The following is a 25,346-nucleotide window of genomic DNA, read 5'->3' on the forward strand; positions in this document are numbered from 1 at the left end:
CTAAAACTGTCGGCTGTCAGATAAACATCAAATGGGTATTTTCATGTCTATGGCGTAATTTTTTCTGAATTCCAAGAAAATTGTTTTTTTGAGAGAGGTTTATTGTTGACAGTATATCCAGTATATGCGCTTCAGGATGAACGCTTATCCTTAAATCTTTAGTTATCAAGAAGGTGGCGTTGAGCTTAGACAAATTTGAGCTCGTCGTGAAGCAAGCTAGAGATTTACTGGATTGTCGAATCAACGTTCTTCTGACCGAGATGTTAACAGTACTGCCTCTGGATTTGAGAGATTGCAAAGCCCTTTCAATTGAAGCCTTTTTACAGAATCTCACCTCCGTTCTGCCTTCTACCACCGTTGAGTTAAATATGTACGTGGTCCTTTGACTAATCGTCCATAGCGCCCTGAGTCATTCCTGAGGACACAATGTGACAAAACAGTCTGGAATTGCTTCTAAAACTCCGTATAGCTAAAAATTTGGATAAACCAAGCACTTTCAATATTGTTCTTCTTCATACTTAGGAAGAGTAAGCTCGTGGAGAGCGCGGTGAACGATCTTGTGGAGACATTGATGAACAATCTCGACAAAGAGTATGCGAAGGTTCTTTCAAAAGAGAATCACTTTAGCTGCTCAAATCCTACAAAGAAGGGTAATAGATGCAACCATTGCCTCAACTGCCTCTTTTTCGATCTGCTTAGTCAATTCAGCCAACGAAATATTGAGGCAGTTATTACATGTAGGTGCTACATTTTGAGCCAAATTTTTCATCCACTTCATGTTTATCGTCTACAACTAAAATTAAAAACAAGATCTACCAAGAAAGAGGGTGTTTATATTTTTCCATTACTGTTAAATAATGCATTTTGTTAAATCCCATTATCCATTAGCTTCATCTGCCATTGCTTACCAAGTTGTGCCTACTTGTTTCCTATGAGTAACATCGTGGTACTTCAGATTTGTTAGGAATCTTGGAGGAATTGAGATCACGTCTACAGGCGGATGTATCAAAGCCAGGTTTCATTTCCTCCGAATCGAAGGCGTCAGTGGAAAACGAGGCTTTCTTCGTGTTGGAGATGAGTCTAGAAATTCCCAACATCGTTTGTCGACCATCACTAACTGATTTGCAGGCGGGTCTGAGCAGAGCCATCAATATGATTCTTCGTGTTTCTGACGGTATTCAGCCATGGGATCATGTCAAACATTGCCAGATGTTATTTAAGGTAAAAGTAACTTCATTATTCCTCCTTTAGCTTAAATGCCAAGCCCGAAGATACCTCAAAATCTATGCAATAGACTATCTTAAGCCTGATTACAGAAATTTCCTTCTTTATTATGTAAGAAATTTTTTTTTCTGCTAATCACTTATTTCGCAATTAAGAAATGAAAATTAAGCAGAAAAAACCTGGTTAAAGCTAAATTATCCCCTCCTCCTAGAGGCAATACGTTTTATAGCGTAAAATTCAGAAGCTTATCCCATTAAAATCATTTAGAGTTGTAGGTTGCCACGGTGATCACTTCAACTAATTAAATATTTTAAAAGGCTTTCTAAAGTATATCAATTTTTAAACGAGTCTGCGTATAACTTTTGAACGTGACATTTCCTTTTCACTACCTTCCTTGAGAAATCTCAAAGTGTTCGTCTGAACGATCTGCTGAGCAGCAGTCAGGACTCCTCAACAATTTCCTTCCAGTCCATTCCTTCGAGTCTCCTTCGGCCTCTACGAAAGCTGGTGCAAGAAAATAAGAATATCATCAAGGTAGTGGCTGACTTGAACTCGTGCGTTACCTACTACTCCGGTGATATAGCCAGGCTTGTGAACGAACTCTCCTCTGATTTCTCCTATCTCTGGAAGGCAGCTGTAAGTTGCACTTATAGCAGAAGTTAGATCGCCTAGAAAAAGAGTATTAATAAGATTTACGAAATTTCAGGATCCACTCAGTTTTGCAAAGGAGTTCATTGATAAGAAACCATCAATCTCGGAAGTAGGTGATGAGTTACGTCGATTCAAGGTAAGATATCTCACATAATTGTCAGTTCATGCAAAACATTCAAAAATTAAAGCATTGGTGCAATTGCTTAAAGGCTTTTGAAGAGGCATCTTTGAAACTGCCTGCAAGTTATCGATTGGGTTCACTCCTGCTCAGAACAGAGGCAATGAAAGACAGTCTCATCGCGGAATGCCGTTCCTGGCGATTAGCTATTGGTAGTGCTTTGAATACCAAATGTGGGGTTAAAATGACATCAGCTTTGGATAAGATGGAAGATCTACTGAAACGTCTCCAGCGTCCAGTGAAGGATTTGGACGATATAAGGGCGAAGATGGCAGCTCTGGATGAATTCCGCCAATCAGAAATTGACCTTGAATTGTTCCTAATCGAACCCATGGCGGAGGCCTATTCCCTTCTGGCTAGCTTTGATGTCCACTTCACTGATGGTAACGCAGAACGGGTTGAGAGTCTAGCGTATACTCTGCAGAAACTGAAGACTCAAGCTTCCGCATCGAGTAAACATTTACTGTTTATTCAACCAGTCTTCAAGGCCGAGCTGGAAGCTTGTGTGGAACAGTTCCAGAAGGAGAATGAACAGTTCACATTTGACTACCGGACGAGGTAAATAGTTCGACGAAATTTGATTCTACTGTTTTAGAGGTCCCATGGAACAGAACATTGACCCACATGAAGCCTCGGATCGTTTAGCCCTCTTCAACGCGCGATTTGATGACCTCTGGGCAAAATATGAGACATATTCCGAGGGCGAGCGACTATTTGGCCTGCCGGTTCGTGAGTACCCGGACTTGCACACCATCCAGAAGGAGTTGGGTCTGCTTCAAAAGTTGTACCAACTCTACAACTCCGTGCTAGACACTATTGGTGGATATTACAATACGCCATGGACGAATATCGACATTGAGATGATTAATCAGCAGTTGATAGACTTCCAGACAAGGTTAGAGACGGGTTATGCTAAATGATCTAAGCGAAGTTCTTATAGTGGATTGTAAGTGAGGTTCCTTGGGGGTATCTTTAGATGTAGACGGTTACCGAAGGGTTTGAAAGAATGGCCAGCATACGAGGCATTACAGAAGAAGATTGATGACTTTAATGAGACCTGCCCACTGTTGGAAATGATGGCAAATAAGTCGATGCTGCCTCGACACTGGAAACGAATAGAGACGGTAACAAACTGTCAACTCGACGTGTATGCGGAGGGCTTCCTGTTGAAAAATCTAATGGAACTTCCATTACTGGAGCACAAGGAAGATATTGAAGTGAGTCTTTCAAATTTCCGGGAGTGGTTTTTAATTCTGGAGATTCTCCCTCAGTTGACGCTAATCAGGTGCATCAAATCGCCTAGTGCAAAAAATGGTTAAATTTAAGGCAATGGTTTAGGCGTGGGGTTTTCTCAGCCTGAAGATAATTAGGCTTTTTTTAATCCTTGAGTAACAGTTGAAGTGGTCACAGAAACGACTAGCAACTGCTGTCAAACTAAAGCCATAAAACACCTGAGTGGCTGTTAAAAATGGCGAGAGAAGAGATGAGATGCAGCACAGTATTGATGAATCTTTTCAGGATATATGCACCTCATCGGTGAAAGAACGCGATATCGAAGCCAAATTGAAGTCCATAATTAATGACTGGACGGCCCAGGAATTCCAGTTCTCTGTGTTTAAAAATCGAGGAGAATTGCTTTTCAAGGGCGACGTGGCGATAGAAGCGATAGCTCTGCTGGAGGACTCCCTCATGGCGTTGAGTTCGCTGCTCTCCAACCGCTACAACGCTCCCTTCAAACCGCGTATTCAAGAGTGGGTGCACAAACTCACCACAACCAACGAGGTCATTGAGAATCTCTTCAAGGTCCAGAATCTGTGGGTCTACCTCGAAGCGGTCTTTGTGGGTGGCGATATCGCAAAACAACTGCCGCAGGTGAGCAGCATCCAGCACCCTAATGTAGTGGATCAGCTAATCAATATCGATTTTCCTCCTCCTAATGAAATATCGATTTTTGTGGCTGATGATTACCTTACGGGTGTTCAAAGAGTTAAGAGCACCTTCCACTGCCATGTTGTGATTGAATGAGCCGTTTTTGCATAAACTGACCTATTTTGTTAAAAAAATAAAATGACCACATGAGGCATTTATAGGGTAAAGATAGATCACCGTGATACGCGTTTTTAGAAGATTTTAATTGCATTATTATCTTTCTTTGTCTATATGGACAGTGACTAAAAATTTGGAAGTGGGATTTAAAATTTTTTCAGGCCTTTAACTGATTCGTGCATATAATCGCAAGTTAAAATGAATTAAAATTTCCTTCCTATTTCGTACTGCTTTTTAAAATATTTAGTACATGGAAGACCGGGTAATGACGAATAATTTTTTGGCAATTCTTGAAAAAAACGGCTTTCTAGACAAAAAAATACAACACTGAATGCAAATTCCCCCCTGCTAAAACCTACTACCAAATTATAGGAAGAGGACTGCCGATTTCTCATCTTTTCCTGAAAAAAATTTAAGTAACGAAATTGACCTAAAAAAAGGTCAAGACAATGACTTATGAAACACAAAAGTTGTATTTCAAATAATAGATCTTCGAACTCACCCTCTTCTAACTTTTTACTTAATCAGGGTAATTGGTTGATGCCTATTTGTCTTGAGCGATTTTTTCTTCTTGATTCGATTACCTTTTCAAAAATATCTGGTGATCAGGTTTGCTTGGTTGTCAATATAGCTAGCCACAATTATTATTTAGTTGCAAAATGGACCATAGATGGACTGTATCAGTTTATCTCTTCGCAATTCGCGATTTATCTGTTCATTTTGCTACCCTACCATGTTCCTCACACTTTTGAATCCTCACTTCATTAGGTGTTGTTTGAATTTGGTGAATAAGATTGCGGATTGTTGTTGTCGTCCTAATCAAGTTTAACTCCGTTTCAAAGCAGTGTCTACAGAAGCCTCTAGCCAAACTTGCCTTCCAGTATGTGGAGAATATACAATGTGCGGTAGCAAAATTTAGTGTGCATAAGTGGCTCACTCTCATCGTAGTCTACTGACAATGCATCACTTAAGGATGAATGCATCACGTCCGGGAAGATACCCCATTCGCCATTGTAATGAAGAATGAAGTGTGGCTGCTAAAAATCCAATTGTCACGAAGAACTTTCAATCATGTTTAACGAGAGTTATGAAAGAATTGGCTTACACCTCCACTAATTGGGAGATTCGTGACTCCATCCAAACAAAAGCATGCCACCTACATGTCATGCATTAACAGATGACAGCCAGTAGCCTGTCGCTCGCTTCTCCAATTCACCCTTGAAAGCGCACTGTATAGGAGGAACTGTTTGCTCAATGACTGATGTACTTGTAACTTGTTGTTGTGATGAAGGATGCCTTTTCTATCCCGGTGATCGCTAAGCCCGGGAGTATGCTATTGGTTTACCCCAAACGAACCATGACAACAGGAATGAGTGCCTTAGGTGTGTTTCCGTCCTTCCGTCCGTCTGTATGTGTGTGTGGTCCACAGGTGCAATTGGACTTTGTATTTGGCCTTCTGACTGACCTTTTGGTTGAAAGCCAAACAGGGGTGAGGGCTGATATCTGTCTACCCGATCTAACGGGACGCAGGAGCAGGAGTAGAGTCAACAAGTCAGTAAGAAGAAAGTCCTATTCGTGTTCTTATGTGAAACGCAGTGTAGTGTCCCCCATCTCCCAATGCCTGTCCGCAAGGAAATTTGTACTCGAAGAGACTTCTTCAGACGCGCCCTCTGCATATCCCAGATGATGGTCCTCCAGGCCATTGTCATCACCTTCGCCTGCCACTAAGTAATCATGTGGAAATCCCACAAATAGACGATGGAATTTAGGAAGAAGTGGAGATGGCTAGGGCTAGGCCGTTCATTTCTCTAGAAAAAGGCTTTTCAAAGGATGAGTTAACAAACAAATGGCAATTACTTCAACAAATAAAACATTAAACAAAGCAATCTGCTGTTTAATTTTTTTCCAGGAGGATGACACTGACTTATTCGGTTTCTCTAACAATTATGAAATACATTATTATCCACCTTTATTTATACAAGAGATGACTGGGAAATTACTCACCAATTATTCGCATTTTCTGTGGGGCTTCATTTAATTTTTCGGCACAAAATATTGACCTCTGTTTTTTACAAGTCCACCAACTCACCACCTCTTCAACAGTGGTGATCACTTTAAATCCACTGTCAGAAAATTGCTGGATGATAAGTCCATCTAAGTGAATTTGAAACTATTTGTGGTGTTATCTATAAGACATTCGAACCTAAGAAAGTATTCGTTTTGCTAATTTTGAGGGTGTGTTTACGGATGCCAACACTGAAAACGGTATTTCCTATGTGGCCAGATGTTTGGGATGGTAGATATGAGGATTGCATCAATGGACCGAAATCAGAGAAGTTAAATAATTGAATCCAAGTAATTACGAATGCTCCCTTCAAATAATTCAGTGTCAAAAGTGACATTTCGGTTAGATTTCTTGCAGCTAAAAGATGTCTTGAGGAGGTGTTAACTTGCCTCCTTATTAAAGAGGCTGTTCATTCAAAAAAATAGCATTTTGGATAACTGATGCGGTATCAATTCATCAGGAGGCGAAGCGCTTTGCCACCATTGACAAATCCTGGCAACGCGTGGTTCAACGTGCCCACGAGACCTCCAACATGGTGGCCTGTTGCTCTGTGGATGACACGCTGACCCAGGTGCTGCCCTACCTGTTGGAACAACTGGAGGTGTGCCAAAAGTCCCTGACCGGCTACTTGGAGTCCAAACGTCTCGTCTTCCCTCGCTTCTTCTTCGTCTCCGACCCAGCACTGTTGGAAATCCTAGGCCAAGCCTCTGATTCCCACACCATTCAGGCTCACCTCCTCTCTGTCTTCGATAGCATTAAATCAGTCACTTTCGATGAGACCGTCTATGATCGGATTCTCGCTGTTAATTCAACCAATGAAACCATTGAACTTGAAGCTCCAGTTATGGCTCAGGTTGGTTAATGAAATGGAGGGATCCACGACATCCTTTAAACCTCTCCTTGTTATTGCTCAGTGCTACCGGCATACAAACAAGACAGTTGGATTGGTAAATAGGAATAGGTCGTGCTTCTTACAGTTCCACAGACAGTAGGACTCAAAAAAGTGAGACAAGCAAATATTTTTATGGATTTCACTTTCTCCCTTTTAATCTAAGCACGATTGTAGAGGTCATAGTGGTGTGTGATGTATTTTGACACAGTACAAATGGCCTTTGCATTGTTTCAATTTAAGTCGTTGATTTTTAGGGTCACGTTGAGGTGTGGTTGGGTGAGCTATTAAAGATGGCCCAAGAGTCACTGCGTCAGGTCATCCACAGCGCCTATTGTGTGCTCAATGATGAGGAGAACTTCGATTTGCTGAAATTCGAAGACTCATTCATAGCACAGGTGGGTCTCCTCGGCCTTCAGTTGTTATGGACGCGTGATGCTGAAGACGCGCTCAGCAACGCACGCACCAACCCGGCGGCAATGCGAGAGACCAACTTGCGTTTCCTCAAGATCCTCAATCAGTTGATCGAGGTCACGACCAAGGAGCTAACTCCACTGGAGAGAACTAAGTATGAGACTCTCATTACAATCCACGTTCATCAGAAGGACATTTTTGATGATTTGGTAAGTTAAAAGATGTGCCATCAAAATTTCCATAGTTTTAGACTTAACTTTTTGACTTTTATAACGCCCCAGCCTAACATAATAATATAATCTGCGCTACTACTATTCTGACTATTGTTGATTCCTTTATCATATAAATGGACTTATGGGTACAGGGAAGAAAGAAAATTTATAATCAATAAGGTTACTCAAAAAAATCCCTCCTTAAGGTGAAAATGCGGGTCAAATCGCCGACGGACTTGGAGTGGCTGAAGCAGTCACGCTCGTACTACAATGAAGAGAGAGAGCAGTACATAGTGAGCATCACCGATGTTGACTTCATCTACCAGAATGAATTCCTTGGCTGCACCGACCGATTGGTCATCACGCCTCTTACGGATAGGTGAGTCCAACAGCTTCGATTTCCCACTTCGGAGTCCTCTAAAATCCACCTTTTGAGTCTATCTTGCATTAAAAAGTCATCTCAAGAAATAGCCATTCCAATGTATATTAATAAAGATAGGAAAAATTGGATGGTCTTCTTTGTTTTCGTTCCACTTTTTATATGCTCTGATGGTCTTTTTATCTTTATAAACACAGACCTAACTAGCAGGCAGAGATGGACCAAGGGATTCAATTGATTACTGCTTAGTAATCAGGAGTTTTCCACCTCCTCACAGATGCTACATCACCCTGGCTCAAGCCCTGGGCATGTCGCTGGGTGGGGCCCCGGCAGGTCCTGCAGGCACGGGCAAGACAGAGACAGTGAAGGATATGGGACGATGCCTGGGGAAGTACGTGGTGGTCTTCAATTGCTCCGATCAAATGGACTATCGCGGTTTAGGCCGCATCTTCAAGGGTCTCGCGCAGTCGGGTGCTTGGGGTTGCTTCGATGAGTTCAATCGCATCGAACTACCTGTCCTCTCGGTGGCTGCACAGCAGATCGCCATTGTGTTGGCCTGCAAAAAGGAGCGCAAACATCAATTCGTCTTCAGTGACGGTGATGTGGTCGATATGAATCCCGAGTTTGGCATCTTTCTCACTATGGTAGTGTTTTTCAGTTACTCTTGGTTGGAAGCTTACACGAAATTCCCAACAGATTTCGTTTTTACTCGCCTTTGGATTTGATAAAGTTAGGTCCTCGAAATCAACAGACATTCCCTCTACTAAGGTAGCTCCAGTGGTTCAATTGATTCCACGGATCTTGCACCTATTTCTTCTGTGACCCTTAATACCAATGTGGGAGGAAATAAAACCACTTCCTCTTCTTTAGAATCCCGGTTATGCAGGACGTCAGGAGCTGCCAGAAAATTTAAAAATCAACTTTCGTACTGTCTCAATGATGGTGCCAGACAGACAAATAATCATTCGTGTCAAGTTGGCAGCCTGCGGTTTCTTAAAGAACATCGAATTAGCCGCCAAATTCTACACGCTGTACAAACTCTGTGAAGAACAGCTTTCAAAACAAGTGAGTTTAAGCAGGACATAAAAGATCATCAACGTTTACTTGCACCTAATGGGGTTTGCAAGACTGGGTACTTTGTTGTTTTGCTGGACAGAAAGTGAGTCTACTTTAGACGTCGGCGGATTATCAGTCGACCAATATGTATACGAGGCTTTCAAGATCACTGCGGATTTAGGCTATTGTGGTGTTGGGGACAAGGCCAAATTCCTTATTACTCCTGGTCTCCGCAAGCTGTTTTTCTTTGCAGGTACACTACGACTTTGGACTGCGAAATATTCTCTCGGTGCTGCGCACCCTGGGCGCCTTTAAGCGGGCCAATACGGACCAGTCGGAGCCGATCTGCGTGATGCGCGTGCTACGCGACATGAATGTGAGCAAGTTGGTGGACGAGGACGAGCCCCTTTTCATGTCTCTCATCGATGACCTTTTCCCTGGCATGCACCTTGAAAAGAAGGGCTATCCCAGCATGGAGGCTGCAATCAAAAAAGAGGTATGAAATTTCCTAATCACGGTCCGTGTTTATGTTTGTTCCGCTCTTTGATATTTAGTTCTGATTTCGGTGTTCTAAAACCGGACTTGGCACTTTAAAACATGAAAATGCCTCAGACACCGAAACATTGTCAAATATCGGTGTCATATATACGTGGCGATCCGGTCTTCTTATTTGAGTCTCCACGTGACACGTTCGTGTTTTATTTGGTTCAAAGGAATGGAATTAGGCTGAGAATAAAATGCAGTGAAGATAGTTGAATGTTACACAGGAAAGTAAAAAAGAAGTTTGACTTTTGGTGTTTGGTTGGCCTCTGAGCCATGCGGTCACTTACAGTGGATCTTTACATGACTCCGGCCAATAAAGAGGGGGTGGTCGAGAGCCGGACAATTTAGAAGGCTTTCCCAGCATTTCCATACGTAAATAAGCAGTTAAGGTTTTAAAATGTTATGATTTGAAAAAAAAATTCGCTTTTTCTGGCTCTTCCTGCAGGTAGAAGATCAGCAACTCATATTCCATCCACCCTGGGTGCTCAAACTTATCCAAATGTACGAGACCCAACGCGTTCGCCATGGATTTATGGCTCTAGGTCCCTCGGGATCTGGGAAAACCTGTTGCATCACCACTCTCCTTGCTGCCATGACAGCGGAGACCGGAGTTCCCTATCGGGAGATGCGTATGAATCCAAAGGCTATCACAGCTCCCCAGATGTTTGGTCGTCTCGATGTGGCTACTAACGACTGGACGGATGGAATCTTTTCCACTTTATGGCGTAGAACCACGAGGTTGAAGAAGGCGGAACATTGTTGGATTGTGCTAGACGGTCCAGTGGATGCAATTTGGATTGAGAATTTGAATTCTGTTTTGGATGATAATAAGACTCTAACACTGGCCAATGGTGATCGCATTCCCATGGCACCGAATGCAAAGATTGTCTTTGAGGTGCACAATATTGACAATGCTTCACCCGCTACGGTGTCGAGGAATGGGATGATTTATATGTCCAGCTCAATTCTAAACTGGAAACCGATTATTCAAGGTGAGAGCATGAATAATTACTGGTGTAAACTGGGTTCCTATGTCCACGAGGGTCTTAATCCGACCGGATAAGTGAGGCAAGATCTTCGAGTGGGGTGTCTTTACTGCCCGATGTATGCGATCCCGGCGGCTGGTCAGGGGAGTGCCAGAAACTGAATCTGAGTCCGTGTCCTAGTCACGTGTACTTGTAGTACTGGGTTGAGCTTGGCCTTAAAGTGGGTACTTGGGTGCTTAAAGCGTGCCTAACCTTAGTCTCAGCCAATCCAAAGGGAATCAACAAGCAACAGCTTAGGTCGTTTGAGAAAACAACCACGAAAAATGGAGGTTTCTGGAAAAGAGAACAGGAACGTTTTTCTGGGATCGCAGACATCACCACTACTCACGGAGGGAGACAGCTAAATATGTGCTCAATTAATGGCTGTTCGAAGAATGAATTGCTTGTCAGTTAATCAGCGTCATCCTTAAGTGATTTAAAAGTTAACCTAAATTATCTTTTGTCAGATTTATCGTATTCTTCGTGAGTTTCTCATTGTTTTTTATGAAACAAATCGCCTATTCATTATTCCAATCACCCCCTTTTTAAATTCGTTTCTGTTAATCCTTGTCAAAGTAGATTTTGTGCATTGTGGATTGGAATGGAATTGCCACAAAAATTCCTAAAGACCAGTTAGCTGAATGACTTGCTGCACCAACATACTCATTCAATTGTTTCGTTTTTTGTGAATCTAAAAATTTGAAACGGACAGAAAGGTGCCCACCATTAAATCATAAACTTTAACTTTAGTTGGATTCGGGTCAAGGTTGATTACCTGCTATTTGATTTTTCTATTTTTCTTTTAATCCCGCATCATATACCCATCCGACTTCTAGCATGGCTACTGAGAAAGTCACCGAAGACCAGAGAGGTAGTGATGAGCATTCTAGAAAAATTCTTTGAAGACGCCTATCGCTACGTAATCGAAAATCTGAAGGCAAAAATGGAGGTAAATCCCCCTTCAAAACGTTTCTAAGAGTGGTTTCCCATCACTCCATATCACTTTTTTCCCCTCCAGCTGCTTGAATGCAACTATATCAAGCAGATAATCGATCTTCTGGAAGGTCAGCTGCAGGATCGTGACGAGAAGGAACTACCCGATGAATGTCTCAGAAAGCTGGTCATTTTCGCCTCTATGTGGTCTCTCGGTGCTCCTTTAGAGTTGGAAGAACGCGGCAAGTTGGAGCAGCTTCTTCGAACGAATCATGCTGATCTCCCACTCCCCGAAGTCACCAAAGGCGACACTGCCCAGACCATGTTCGAGTTTCTGGTTGATAACGATGGCAACTGGCAGCATTGGAGCAGCAGAGTTGAAGACTACGTCTATCCTCATGATTCCACCCCCGATTATACGAAGATTCTTGTCCCCAATGTGGATAATACGCGGACAGAATTCCTTATTCATACTATAGCTAAGCAAGCAAAACCAGTTCTTCTCATCGGTGTGCAGGTAGTGCCTTTTTTATTTTGGAATTCGAATTTTTGATTAGTCGGTTTAATTAATTCACTTCGCCAAGTCAATTCTGAAAAGGCGTGTAACAATAACTTTTTCGACTTATTAGACTAAAAAAAATTCCATAAATTTTAGGGAAGCGCAAAGACGGTGATGGTAAAAGGCTACTGTGGTCGCAGTGATCCAGAAACGCATCTAGTGAAGACTGTAAACTTCTCCTACGCCACTACGCCAAATATGTTCCAAAGGACTGTGGAGAGTTTTGTGGAGAAGCGGGTGGGTTCGACCTACGGTCCACCAACCGGAAAAAACTGACCATCTTCATCGATGACATTAACATGCCCCTGATCAATGAGTGGGGTGATCAAGTGACCAATGAGATTACACGGCAGATGATCGAAATGCGGGGATTTTATAATCTCGAGAAGCCGGGTGACTTCACGAACATTGTTGATATTGAGGTAGTTCTTTTTTTTTCTTTAAGGTACTCGAATTATTTTAATCAACCACACATGCCAGCCAAAAAACCATTTGTAGTGAACAAGTGTCTTTAATAAAGAAAACGCATTGGTTTGAAAAGATCCATCATTGCGATTCTGATCATTCCTATCAGGTAATCGCAGCAATGATTCATCCTGGTGGAGGTAGGAACGACATTCCACAGCGTCTCAAACGCCATTTCTCCGTTTTCAATTGCACCCTTCCAAGCGACACCTCCATGGATCGAATTTTTAGCTGTCTGGCGGAAGGTCACTTCTGTGAAGAACGTAGCTTTCTGGCTGAAGTGCGTAATCTTGCCAGAACCCTAGTTTCCTCCACACGTCTCCTATGGCAACGTGTCAAAGCGAAGATGCTCCCTACTCCTGCAAAATTCCACTACGTCTTTGATCTTCGTGACATCAGTCGAGTATGGCAGGGAATGCTTCGAGCAGAAGCCGAGGTCATTTCAACACCACAGCGCCTTCTAGCTTTGTGGTGGCATGAGGTCAGCCGGGTCATCGCCGATCGATTTATTGATTTCGATGAGAAGAAGTGGTTTGTGAACGCGTTGAAACAGACGGGAGAAGAGGTGGGAGGTGCTACTGTGGCCTCAGAACTATGCTCCAAGGAACCCTTCTTCGTGGATTTCTTGCGCGACCCACCAGAGGCGACTGGTGATGAACCCGATGATTTTGTCTTTGAGGCACCGAAGATCTATGAACCAGTGGATGGTCTTGAAGCACTGGCGAATAGGTTGAGCCACTTTCAGGTAGGGTGATGGTGTATCGGTGTAGCTTCTGACTCGTTTCTGAGGGCATAATAAACCTTACTGGTCTGAATACATGTTTATCGTAGAAATACGAAAGGTTAGCAAGTTATAGGCAAAACAGGACCATCGAAAAATGAAGGTTATTACCAGAACTTGAGAACACTGAGGTGCTCGTCCAATTAAGCGGAGAATTAAAAACCATCATTCTGTTATCTAGTCCCTTTCCTTTTCTTCTGAGTGAGCCATTGGCGCTCTCCACGATCACTTCTTCCCTTTGGCAGTCACAATACATTCTGATGAGTTCTAACTACTTGCCTGATGGAGAACAAGATCCTTCGGTGATTTTTCATTACAAAGAGACGACATTCCATTCCCAAAAGAGCCACTTCTTACAAAATGCAATGGAGGGTTCTATTGGCCTTGTGTTCCCTCAGATTGATCACTGTCCTAGGTTAAGCTTATTATACTTGCCAATCTCTATACAGAGGACAATGTTTTTTTAAAAAACAAATATAAGGCACTTTCTCGATTCATTTAGTGTTCACTGTTAATCCCTCCTTGCAACTTTGCATTTCAATGCTGCTCAAGGTTGGATCCCAAGTCCTGAAAGGGCATTTCAGTATTTGACGCATAGGGTTCAACCCTGAGGACAGTTCTTAGGCTTGGGTTTTTGATCTATTCAATTCTAATTAATACGGAAGACTCAAAACTGGGGTGTTCATCAAAAGTCCACATGCTTTCAGTGATCTCTTAGTTGTGGATCCCCACACATTTAGCCATCCGGAATAGATGCTCCCTTTGCTGATGTTTGTGTGTTATTCAACCAAGGCGATCGACCTAGCTGCTCTTTTGCGTCACCAATGTGCGCTCGGGTCAAAACCACAGAGAAGCTGGGATGCTAGAGACGTGAATAGGACGCCATAGCACCAGTGCGATGAAGTGTAGAGGTCTCGTGGTCAATTATACAAATGAAGTAATTATTGTTCAAATTTACATGATCCCAAGTCCTTTTATCCCCTCCTGGCAGACCATGTACAATGAGACAACTCGTGGGACGAAGTTGGATCTGGTTTTCTTTGCTGACGCAATGATCCATTTGGTAAAGATCTGTCGAATACTACGACTACCGAAGGGACACGCACTCCTAGTTGGTGTTGGGGGCTCGGGAAAGCAATCACTAACAAAGCTGGCCACCTTCATTGTCGGCTATCAGAATTTCCAAATTACACTGACCAGGTGATCCCCTTCAAATGTTTCCTTTTTTGGCTTGGGTAGCCACTTTAAATATTTTTGTGACACAATTCTTCATCCACTTTCCATGAAGGTTAAAAATTATTAAGTGGAGAAAAGCATCAAATAGGTTTGGAAATTTATGGGAACTAACGTTTAGAGTAGTGGTAAGGCACCTAAAGGAGGTCGAAATTGCTATTGAAAACTAAAAATTTTGGATGACGTGGAGCGGATTATCGTCATGCAGTCCATTCACGTCGTCGTGATCCTAGCTTGCACAGGCAGCAAGCTGAAGCTCTTTTTTCACCTTACAGATCCTACAACGTGTCCAATCTGATGGACGATCTAAAGATCCTCTACCGTCTCGCGGGCCACGAGGATAAAGGTGTAACTTTCATCTTTTCCGACAATGATGTAAAGGAGGAGGCCTTTCTGGAACCCCTCAACAACATGCTCGCCTCCGGTGAGGTGGCGGGGCTCTTCGCCCGCGACGAAATCGATGAGATACTTAGTGACCTTGCCCAGCCAATGAAACACGAGTGTCCGCGCGTACCACCGACCAATGAGAACTTGTACGAGTACTACATGCGACGAGTGTCGCGAAATCTGCACGTCTGCCTCTGCTTCTCGCCGATTGGACAAAAATTCCGCACGAGGAGCTTGCGATTCAAGAGTCTCATTTCGGGATGCACCATGGACTGGTTCCAGCCATGGCCGCGGGAAGCTCTGGTGGCGGTGTCTCAGCACTTGTTAAAGGGATTTGACATAGTTTGTAGATCTGAAGAAGCGATTATCAAGTCGGTGCTAGTAAATATTATGGGGATGTTCCACGTAAGCTGTAGGTCTTTGTGAAAAATGAAAGACATCTACATTAATTCTTTGGTGGAATGCCGTCATTAGTTTCCCAAATGTCACACCAATTTCTGGATTTTCGTTATTGGTCTAATGTTGGGGCAATAACTGGTCAGGAAGGAATGGACAAAACCATCTTTTAGTGTATCAGGGAAGGGACGAATTTTACTGACATGCATTTTCACTTAATCGCATAAAGAATTTGTTGGTTTTTGACTAACTCTAATTGGGTCGTTGGCTGCTGGGCGCTAGAGTGATTTCATGACTTACGTTGCTTTCGGATACACGAATTCCACATTTGCAATGATTTTCCTAAGAAAGTCACTCGAAATATGTTTGTATTTTTTTGCCCATTTACTTTTTACACATTGTTTAGAGCTCTACGCAAGTCAGCTTCACTATCTGTAATTGGTTAAAATTTATAAGTAGACAGGAATAGCAACCTTTATACTTTTTTCTCCTACCGAGTAAGTTTTGACGCTTTGAATGATTGCACACTACTTCGCTTGAAGTCTGCTTGTTCCAAATTTAGCGTACTCAGCCCACAAACTTCCTCTATCCAGTCATATCGTAAAGCTGAGTGGGAATCCTTTGTTGATCCACTTGCAAATTGGTGGCTTATTTTTGTTTCTATTAATGACGCGATTACTTTACGATTAGAAGTAATTACCCTAGCCATGCCTCCTCCAGCAGTGGGAATAACTAAATTGCAATTTTTTTGGTGAAAAACAAAAATGCTTCTGGTTAGTGTTCCGATTTTAGTGTCGATTTAATCCCAGGTTAGCGGGCGATTATCAAAAAAAGAAATCAGTGGCCACGTATACGCGGATGGGCAACAGGTGACAAAAAGTGTTGTGCTGCTTTTGGTGTAGCTTGCTGCAATAATTGTAGGGACCTGGGAGATTTCATTGTCTTGATGCCTGTTTTTAGGCTTTCATATCATTAAATGTCGGTGATACCTGCTTGTCTACCTTGTGGACCGAGCTCAGATCGGCTATAAAACTGTAGTTGTAGACGTTTCCCGTAACGTTGGTATACCATTTGGAGAATGTGTGTTTGGTGGTAGATGAATGCATTACTCAGAAATGGCTTACCTCTGGATGCATCACATTTAGGATGACCCACTAGTCTTGACAGGAATGAAACATTGTTAGCATTGCTGCGTTTAAGCGATCTGGGATTAAAGTGTTAAGACCTTTCAGCCAGGACCATCCAATAAATCCGTCTCCGTCACCCAAACATGTCTTTTCCTCTCAATGCTACGGCTTTTCCCAATGATAATGCTTCCTGTTTAGGGTACTAAATCGCAAAACATCTAATATGCCACATATACACGCACGTACAGGTAGCTGGATGCTTGCCAGTGGGCACAGGTTGTATGAAGGCCTCACGGGCTGATGGAGAGGTTGCAAATTACTCTCATCCTTGCTAGTCGAATTTTGGCTTTTCATCCAGTAAGCAGGCAAGTATTCAAATTCTTCACTTTTCTTCTTATTGCCCTAGCCGTACTCTGACCGGAGGTTTGATTTTTTTTTCGGTCGCAAAGCAGTGCTTCCCCATTTTACGCCATTAATGCGTGGAGATGTTTGAATGATATCATCAACTGGAACGGGCATTCTGGGTGCATCACCATTGAACGAGTTAAACGGAACTTTTTAAATGTGTTAAATAAAAATAACATCGAATCTAACCCAATGTCCTTTCTTCTGGCTGATTCGGAACAAAAGGATCGTGTGTCCACAGCCTGCCGGGACTACTTTCAGCGCATGCGTCGCCAGACCTACGTCACTCCCAAATCCTACCTCTCCTTCGTCACCACCTACAAATCCACCTACTCCACCAAGCGTGGTGAAATAGACGCTCTAGCCAGTCGAATGGTCTCTGGGCTGGAAAAGCTCTCTGAAGCGACGGAGGCGGTAAATAAGCTCTCCGAGGGCCTCGTTGTCATGGAGCGTGAATTGGCAGCAGCCAATCAAAAGGCGGAAGCCGTGCTCACCCGGGTAAAGGAGCAAGCCCATGCTGCACAGGCTGTCAAGGAGCAGGTGCAGGTGGTGAAAGATCGGGCAGAGAAGCTGGTGGAGGCAATTAGCAAAGACAAGGGTATTGCAGAGGAGAGACTAGAGGCGGCTAGACCTGCTTTAGAGGAGGCTGAAGAGGCACTGAAAACCATTAAACCGGCTCATATTGCCACCGGTAATTACTCTGGCCGGTTCTTCTTTCTCTAAACAGAAATGATAATCAAAACTTGCTTAATTAACACCAGCCAGAAACTGTTGACGTAAGAGGTTAATTTGTTTTCATACAGTTCGGAAGTTGGGCCGGCCACCACACCTCATCATGCGAATCATGGACTGTGTACTGATTCTCTTCCGTAAGCCCCTGGACGCGGTCACTCCGGATCCAGAGAAGCCATGCCCCAAACCGTCATGGACGGAGGCTCTTAAACTCATGGGAAATACCGCTTTCCTCTCTAATTTACTCAATTTTTCCAAAGTGAGTGGTTACTTTTTCTCGCCTATTGACCATCCCAGCTTCTAAGCTTTTCATTTCCTTCAATACATTCATGTTGGTCAAAATGTGGGCGCAATCTCTTGGAAGCGTTGGAACAAATTTGAGGCCTAATAAATTCATTGTTCCATCCTTTTCAAGTGGATCGTGACACATTGCGAAGCACTCTGGATCAAATCGTTTAATTTCTAGTCCCTTCAAATTAAGCACTATCACCTAAAAGAGCTATCTGAAATAAGATTATTCCTGAATCTATTCTATTCGGGCTTTATAAAAGCATTTTATTCTCCTTAAATAAGATATGAGGAAGAATGTGTGAAGAAAAGTTGTTAAATCTAAAGCTTAAACTTTGATGCATCTTTGATATGTAACTGCAGAATTGACAACCTGTTTGCAAACATTTAAGTACCCTTCCTCCTCTCCCCTCCGATCTTCACGGATTAATCAAATTTCTCAGCCAATTTAAAAGTGCAGAACGCTTCATTATTTTGGCGGAATGCAGAAAATTATTATTAGCATTATTTAGTACCGTCTCAAGCAACCCGGCTTCCTAATTTGCAGACTACAAACCTACTAAAAATAAATTATTTACAGAGACACCACTAAATAAATTGGTACTTTTTTAACTATCTTGTTTCTTTTCCCTTAGGACACCATAACTGACGAGACAATCGATCTCATGGAACCCTATTTCCAGATGGACGACTTCAATCTTGAACAAGCCAAACGTGTTTGTGGTGATGTTGCAGGTCTGTGTTCGTGGACCAAAGCAATGGCCGCATTCTTTGCAGTGAATAAAGAAGTTATTCCCCTAAAGGTGTGCAAATAGTCACCTTGTCCGTTTCTGAGAAATTCACATAAACAGTTCTACTTAATGGGTTTGCTCTCTAGAATAACCTTGTGGTCCAGGAGACTCGACTGGCCCAAGCCAATGCAGAATTAAGTGACGCCCAAGCACAACTGGACGAAAAGCAGGCTGAATTGGATCGAGTTCAAGCTGAATATGACAAGGCGATGGCGGAGAAGCAGCGACTTGCCGACGATGCCGAAGCCTGTCGACGCAAAATGGCCAACGCTACCGCGCTGATTGAAGGACTTTCCGGTTGGCATCTTCAATAATATTAAATCCTTTCAAAATATGTAACTAACGAGCCTTTAATTTTTCTGTCAGGTGAAAAGGTTCGGTGGACAGAAGCGAAAGCCCAATTTCAAACGCAGATTGAAAACCTGGTTGGCGATGTTTTGTTAGCCACAGCCTTCCTCTCCTATGCTGGACCATTTAATCAAGAATTTCGTAACCTCCTTAATCAACAGTGGGATAATGAGTTGTCTCGAACTAGTATTCCCCGATCACCGGTAATGCTTGGACCTATTTCATTTGCTTGGCTCTTTTTGCGCAGTAAATGATACTTGCTTTCTACAGGATTTAAATATCGTCAGTATGCTTGTGGATAATACAATGCTAGGCTTGTGGAATCTCCAGGGTCTACCTGGAGATGATCTCTCTATTCAGAACGGGTTGATTGTGACAATGGCTAGTCGATTTCCGTTACTCATCGATCCGCAAGGTCAAGGCAAAGCCTGGATCATCAACAGAGAGGCTGATTCCAACCTTATGGTATGCATCTGCCGTGGCCACTTTGTTCACTAATTTTCCTCTAATTAATTAAAGGTTAACTGGACCCCCCATTCAATACCTTTTGAATGAACGACATTGAAGAGCTTAGTTTGTCCTTAAGAATGTTAAAAGGTTGCCAGTTTGGTTGCAGCTTTATAATCAAGGAACTGAAGGGTGGGAAAGGTAGTGGCTTCATGGCCGAGTACCAGGTCATCAGCTTGATAGCGAAAACGATTCTCCGATGCTGCCAGAATCCTTTCGGCTTCCAAGATAATCGTTACTTTGAAGTGCATCTTAGTTATTCATTTGCCAATTTTTTGTGAAGGCTACTGGATATTTCGTTCTTGTGTTCCAATCACGTTCATTTAAATGTTTCTCTAAAGGGTAAGATAGGATGGTCTTATAGAGGAAATGTATATTGTTCATTCCTCTCTGTCCGGCCGATTATCTGGGTCGTTCTGTAAGGAAAAATCGAATTTTCATCGAGACATGGCTATTTAGTCGCTTATTTAGCGGTTTCTTATAGGTTCCGGCAAATATGGTAGACAAAAGTGAACTTGGTGTTAACAGTCCTTTCTTTGACCGTCTTCGCAGTCTCAGCCACCCGCGGGCTATGGCCTTTTTCCGCATTTTTTTGGTATATCACATCTCCAAAGAAATATATTTTGGCCTTTTGGGGTGAGTTTGCGTATCAGTAAGACGAGTGTAATGCTCCAGATCCTCCTTAAAGACCTTAAGATAAGTTTGCAACTGACGTACAGAGGAGCCAGGAGACAAGTGGTACGAGTACTATCCAAATCTAAGGTAAAAAAATTATTTAAACGGTTAATGAAAACCGGATAGGGCTCTGCAGCGATATGACTAACTCAGTCATAACTGTCTAATCTGGGGCATAAAATATCGGTTACAAGAAGCTAAAATGGCAAAGAATGGCAATCAGTGAAGCACTTTGATTGGTTGGTTACTTCCAGGTGAGTTCACTGAACCACAAGTACTTTCGGAGCCACCTGGAGGATGCTCTGTCACAAGGTCGCCCAATGCTGATAGCAGACGTGGGTGAGGAGCTCGATCCAGCCCTTGATCACGTTTTGGAGCGCGATTTCGTACGCGTGGGCACTGGCTACAAGGTTCGAGTTGGTGACAAGGAAGTGGACGTGGATGTAGAGGGCTTCCGGTTATACATCACTACCAAACTCCCCAATCCGCTCTACAGTCCTGAAGTCTTTGCTCGAACCTCTACGGTTGATTTTACCGTCACTCAGAGGGGTCTGGAGGATCAACTGTTGAGGGTAGTCATTCTGACAGAAAAGAAGGTGATTTCGGATGGATTTATGCACTTTGGCATTCTGATTGATTAAGTCGCATTTGCCTTAATAGGATTGGGGAATGATCGAATCGATCTTTATACAACCAAACAAAACAACAAAAATTGGCTTTCTGAATGTGCTTAAATCACAGTGAATTTAGCTTTTTATGTCCTCATATTACGATTGTTCGTCTTACTGTTCAATTGCAATTGCTCGCTTTTGGCTTGCGTTTTATTCGTTGAGAAAATAATTCAAGCTTGCCTATGTGGTATTCTTCCGCAAATTATGCTACCAAGTGATGACGTCTTCTTCCTTTTAGGAACTTGAAGCCGAGCGAACAAGCCTGCTAGAAGAGGTTACCTCTAACAAACAAAAGGTTAAGGACCTTGAGGACAGCCTCCTTCTTCGTCTCACTTCTACGGAAGGTAGTCTAGTGGAGGACGAGTCCTTGATCAAGGTTCTTCGAGTCACCAAGGCTACGGCAGAAGAGGTTCGAAACAAGCTCCTAACCGCCGCTGAGACCGAGTTGAAAATCAATACGGCGCGGGAGCAGTATAGACCAGTGGCGACGCGTGGATCCATTCTCTACTTCCTCATTGTAGAGATGTCCATGGTGAATGTGATGTACCAGACTTCGCTGCGTCAGTTCCTCGAGAGGTTCGATCTCTCCATGTCAAAGTCGCCGGGATCACCGGTTACACATAAACGGATCAGGAGTATCATCGATCACCTCATGTTAGATGTTTTTCGTTATATTGCCCGAGGGCTGTATGAAAAGGACAAGTTCACCTTCACTCTACTGTTGGCATTGAAGGTGGCTTTACAGGAGAAGAAAATTTCCATAGAAGAGTTTCAGATATTCATAAAAGGTAGGTGAACCTGGATTCAGGGAATCCTCCTTACTTTTACTGCTGGGTAATTTGAACGATTTGTCTTGCTTCATCAGGAGGCGCTGCTTTGGACTTAAATGCAGTTGAGCAGAAACCGCGACAGTGGATTCAAGACATGACTTGGCTTAACCTCGTTGAACTCAGTCGACTCTCAGCTTTCGCTAATATTCTTAAGGACATTCCACGCAAAGAAAAGGTAAGAATGACACATTTCTCAAGAATAAATCAAAGATATATCCATTCACATAGGAATCTTATGTTCTAAATTTGCAGTAATTATTGTATTTTATTAATAAATACGTTACTTTTGATTTTCTTCCCAAAAATGCTAATAGAAATAGTAAATTATGTATCTACCAATCGAAAATATAGTAGTGGCAGTTTTTGAACCGATCAAAGTCAAATAGGCCCCAAATAAGTTTTTGCAAAAGGGTTCTAGAGTAAACTTTTGAAATAATATTTTTGAAATAGTTACATCTTAATCAAGCTCCCAAATGGAAAATTAGCGACTGAATTTATGCTTTGGTATGGCCCTGATAATACTCGCCCAAGACAGAATGAAACCAAACTCCATTTTTCGATCCCATAGGCCTAATCAACCATTAATTTATACAGTGGTGTGAGTGGGCAAAGATGGGTGGCTATGGGTCTAAGTCATACTAACCCTTACACCACCACCAAATATGGTCAGCCACTGATTAGGGACTGGTCGCATCGTGACAGATTGTGAACGCGGCTGTACTTTGTCGTTCGGCCCTATCTGATCCCTCGTCAGTCTCGAGCGCCCCCATTGGCCGCCTTGGTTGAGGAGGCAGCCAACACACATGTGTGCTGGTGCTGCAGCTATCCCCACCCACTAAATATAAAATCATCAACCACACTGCTCTCTTCCCTTCCAATCAGTCAGAAACCTGCAAGTATCAAGCATCCTTTCAATCAAGTTAATTGGTTGCGAAAAACTTACTGCCCTTTAGACAAGTAGATGTCAATCAACCAATCTGATAACTTCGCTTTTGTTGAGACAGCAATTGATTCAAGGGAATGAACTTGTAATAGATCATGTTTATGCGGTTTTGTAGCTACCCCTGTCTTTCCACTACAGAGACTGAAGTGCCTGGGTAGTTAAACGCTAGTAAACAAAAGGTTAAATCACCACATAACCCCCTTTGTCTTTTGAGTGTCATCTCCGGCGCTCCCCTTGATCAATCATTTGCATCAGCCATCACGGGCGCACCAGGAATGGCTGGCACTAAAATTATTTGGATATGAAGAGGCATTTCTTCTCAACTACATTGATGAACCTCGACGGTTCTATTGCATCTGGAGTTTCGTCCTCTTCGTGAAATGTTTGGTGAAACAACTGAATGCGCAACAGGTCCACAGGGGGGATCACGTGTGCCAATCGCTTTTCGTTAGAACAGTGGTCTAAAAGTAGAATTAGGGGATAAAATTTTTGTCTTCTCCCTTACCTTCGTTTCTAATTCCAATGCTACCCACTTCATTGTGTAATTCGTACATCTTCATGTAATTTCTGCACTCAACTCTGTAATGGACATTTTCAAATTATTCTGGTTTGGCGTTACATCGGTTGTTAATTGCCCGCTTCCAGGACACGAGGCTAGTATGTAGACGTGGCTTTGATAGGCCTTCTGCCATGCGTCTGAAGATCCATTCACCTGCAATTGTCTTCATCTTGTAACCTTCGGATTTAGATTATTCAAAGAAATCACGGCAGCTGTCTCATTGGATCGAGTTTGTTTGTCACAGCCGCAACTGTGGCTCCCCAATTCTTACCCAAAGTACTAGTAAGGCATATCAGAATGAAGGAGTATTTACCACTAACTGTATGAATCGAGTCTATTGTCCGAACAGTGCGGTCATGACATCATTGGAGTTCTTCTCGTGCTCAGCTTAGAATTTCTCCACTTCCACCACTCGATCTAATTTAGACTATAATTCTTAATTTAGACACCATAGGAATGAAAGTTGATTTCTGCTTCGCCGATTGTATCAGCTATTTATGACCCTGCTTTGAAATTGACTAGCGCCTTGGTTTGTCTCAAGGGCTAATTAATCATTTTTGAGTCATTTTGGTATTTTAGATATAAATAACGGCCCCCTGGATGGGACTCTCGGAGCTCAAACCGATTATGTTAGGCTTCTAACAGAATCCGGGGCAACAACCCTCTTTTGTTTACCTTCCTCCAAATTCAAAAATTATCTACTGAAAATCATTCGCCACCTGATCGAGTTCATAAACCAGACAAAGTGGCCTGGATCCCAAGGGTTACCACTTTTTACTTGGTTTACTTTCCTCCAGTCTTGGAAGCACTGGTTCGATAGTGACTCTCCCGAAGACAACGTCCTTCCGGCTCCCTACGAGGTAGCCTTGGAGGGTCAGACCTTTCAACGTCTGCTTCTGGTGCGCTGTTGGTGTCTGGATCGCTGCCTTCCTATGTCACGACGTTTCATCAAGGAGATGCTCGGCGAAGCCTTCGTGGACCCCGTCATCACGGACTTGGAGACGATGGTACTGCAGGACTCAGACCCGCACACTCCACTTATCTGCTTCCTCTCCATGGGATCGGATCCCACAGAGAATATTGAACGACTGGCTAAACGCCGTGGGCTAGGTAGGCTTTCTCTTTGTCCACAGATGTCCGAACGGTCCTCGATGGGTTGCATTTATTACTTCGGGAAGTCATTCTTTGATCACATAAATTTAGAGGTCCGGGTCATGATGTTGGCCCTGGTAGGTTTAAAATCCCGCGTCTGTGAAGTTTTGAAGTTCATATGTGTCGATATTGTTCATCAATTGTCGATTGCTTAAGTTTACTACATCCAGAGATACAGAGATGACCTGACTGTTTTAATAAGAACCTCGCACTTATTGTCCCATTGAACTTGTGTATAGTGATTAAAGTTGTGTAACTTCAAATTCGAGGCGTCTGATATTCCGATCGCCCTGGCCATTGGCAATTTGTCATGCGGCGATAAGTAAATGTTTTGAGTTGTCCAAAGACAAGGGTACTCATTTATGCCACTTTAAAAACGGCTTGCTGGATGTATTTTTCTTCGATATTTTATTAATAGACTGGAATTTTGGGATTTCCGGTCTCCCTTTTTGTCGAATTATTACTCATCTGGCTCCATGCCTGTAACGGTATTGGTTCTGTCTCTTACGCCTCTGCTCTACCGATTGGCTTAACCTATGAATTCGCCCCTCCTGAATTAAAGGCCGTCTTTGCCTGGGTAGGAGCATTGCTCTCTAAAATTCATAAATATTTTACATTTTCACTCTGTCACACTTCTTAAGCATCAACGTGCTGTCGATTTTTTACTCTTTAATCGTTATATACCCCTGTTGATTTGGAAAATATTTGGCCAACTTGTGGAGTCTTAATTGACTTCCACCTATTCCATTTCTGCTCCCTTTGTAGTCTCGCCATTTTCTGTCTTCGATTAGACGCAAAGCAGCTAGTTTAGGAAGTTAACTAACTCGAGTGATTTGCGAGTTTTCTACCCGAACATCTCCAGCATAAAATATTTTGTTTCCG

General features: G+C 42.8%; 1 protein-coding gene across 1 annotated transcript in view; it reads left to right on the forward strand. All coding sequences in view use genetic code 11, as the record gives it.

Moving 5' to 3' along the window:
- The window catches only part of EGR_09213 (Dynein heavy chain 5, axonemal), a gene marked incomplete at both ends in the record, with an annotated part of 35,733 nt that overhangs the window by 4,545 nt on the left and 5,842 nt on the right, over positions 1-25,346 (forward strand). The window contains 32 exons of the mRNA XM_024498462.1: positions 163-370; positions 523-737; positions 956-1,221; positions 1,693-1,860; positions 1,931-2,011; positions 2,064-2,611; positions 2,649-2,948; positions 3,030-3,270; positions 3,572-3,925; positions 6,625-7,017; positions 7,311-7,676; positions 7,886-8,058; positions 8,336-8,702; positions 8,929-9,123; positions 9,368-9,610; positions 10,103-10,649; positions 11,519-11,631; positions 11,701-12,132; positions 12,271-12,411; positions 12,749-13,384; positions 14,412-14,620; positions 14,929-15,445; positions 17,230-17,659; positions 17,772-17,959; positions 18,672-18,791; positions 18,884-19,076; positions 19,146-19,330; positions 19,398-19,592; positions 20,564-20,905; positions 21,219-21,768; positions 21,846-21,985; positions 24,110-24,422. Of these exons, the coding sequence (XP_024347129.1) occupies positions 163-370; positions 523-737; positions 956-1,221; positions 1,693-1,860; positions 1,931-2,011; positions 2,064-2,611; positions 2,649-2,948; positions 3,030-3,270; positions 3,572-3,925; positions 6,625-7,017; positions 7,311-7,676; positions 7,886-8,058; positions 8,336-8,702; positions 8,929-9,123; positions 9,368-9,610; positions 10,103-10,649; positions 11,519-11,631; positions 11,701-12,132; positions 12,271-12,411; positions 12,749-13,384; positions 14,412-14,620; positions 14,929-15,445; positions 17,230-17,659; positions 17,772-17,959; positions 18,672-18,791; positions 18,884-19,076; positions 19,146-19,330; positions 19,398-19,592; positions 20,564-20,905; positions 21,219-21,768; positions 21,846-21,985; positions 24,110-24,422 (9,369 nt within the window). The remainder of the gene's footprint in view (positions 1-162; positions 371-522; positions 738-955; positions 1,222-1,692; positions 1,861-1,930; positions 2,012-2,063; positions 2,612-2,648; positions 2,949-3,029; positions 3,271-3,571; positions 3,926-6,624; positions 7,018-7,310; positions 7,677-7,885; positions 8,059-8,335; positions 8,703-8,928; positions 9,124-9,367; positions 9,611-10,102; positions 10,650-11,518; positions 11,632-11,700; positions 12,133-12,270; positions 12,412-12,748; positions 13,385-14,411; positions 14,621-14,928; positions 15,446-17,229; positions 17,660-17,771; positions 17,960-18,671; positions 18,792-18,883; positions 19,077-19,145; positions 19,331-19,397; positions 19,593-20,563; positions 20,906-21,218; positions 21,769-21,845; positions 21,986-24,109; positions 24,423-25,346) is intronic.

Source organism: Echinococcus granulosus, assembly GCF_000524195.1.
Source record: "Echinococcus granulosus chromosome Unknown EG_S00137, whole genome shotgun sequence".
Lineage (NCBI taxonomy): Eukaryota > Metazoa > Platyhelminthes > Cestoda > Cyclophyllidea > Taeniidae > Echinococcus > Echinococcus granulosus.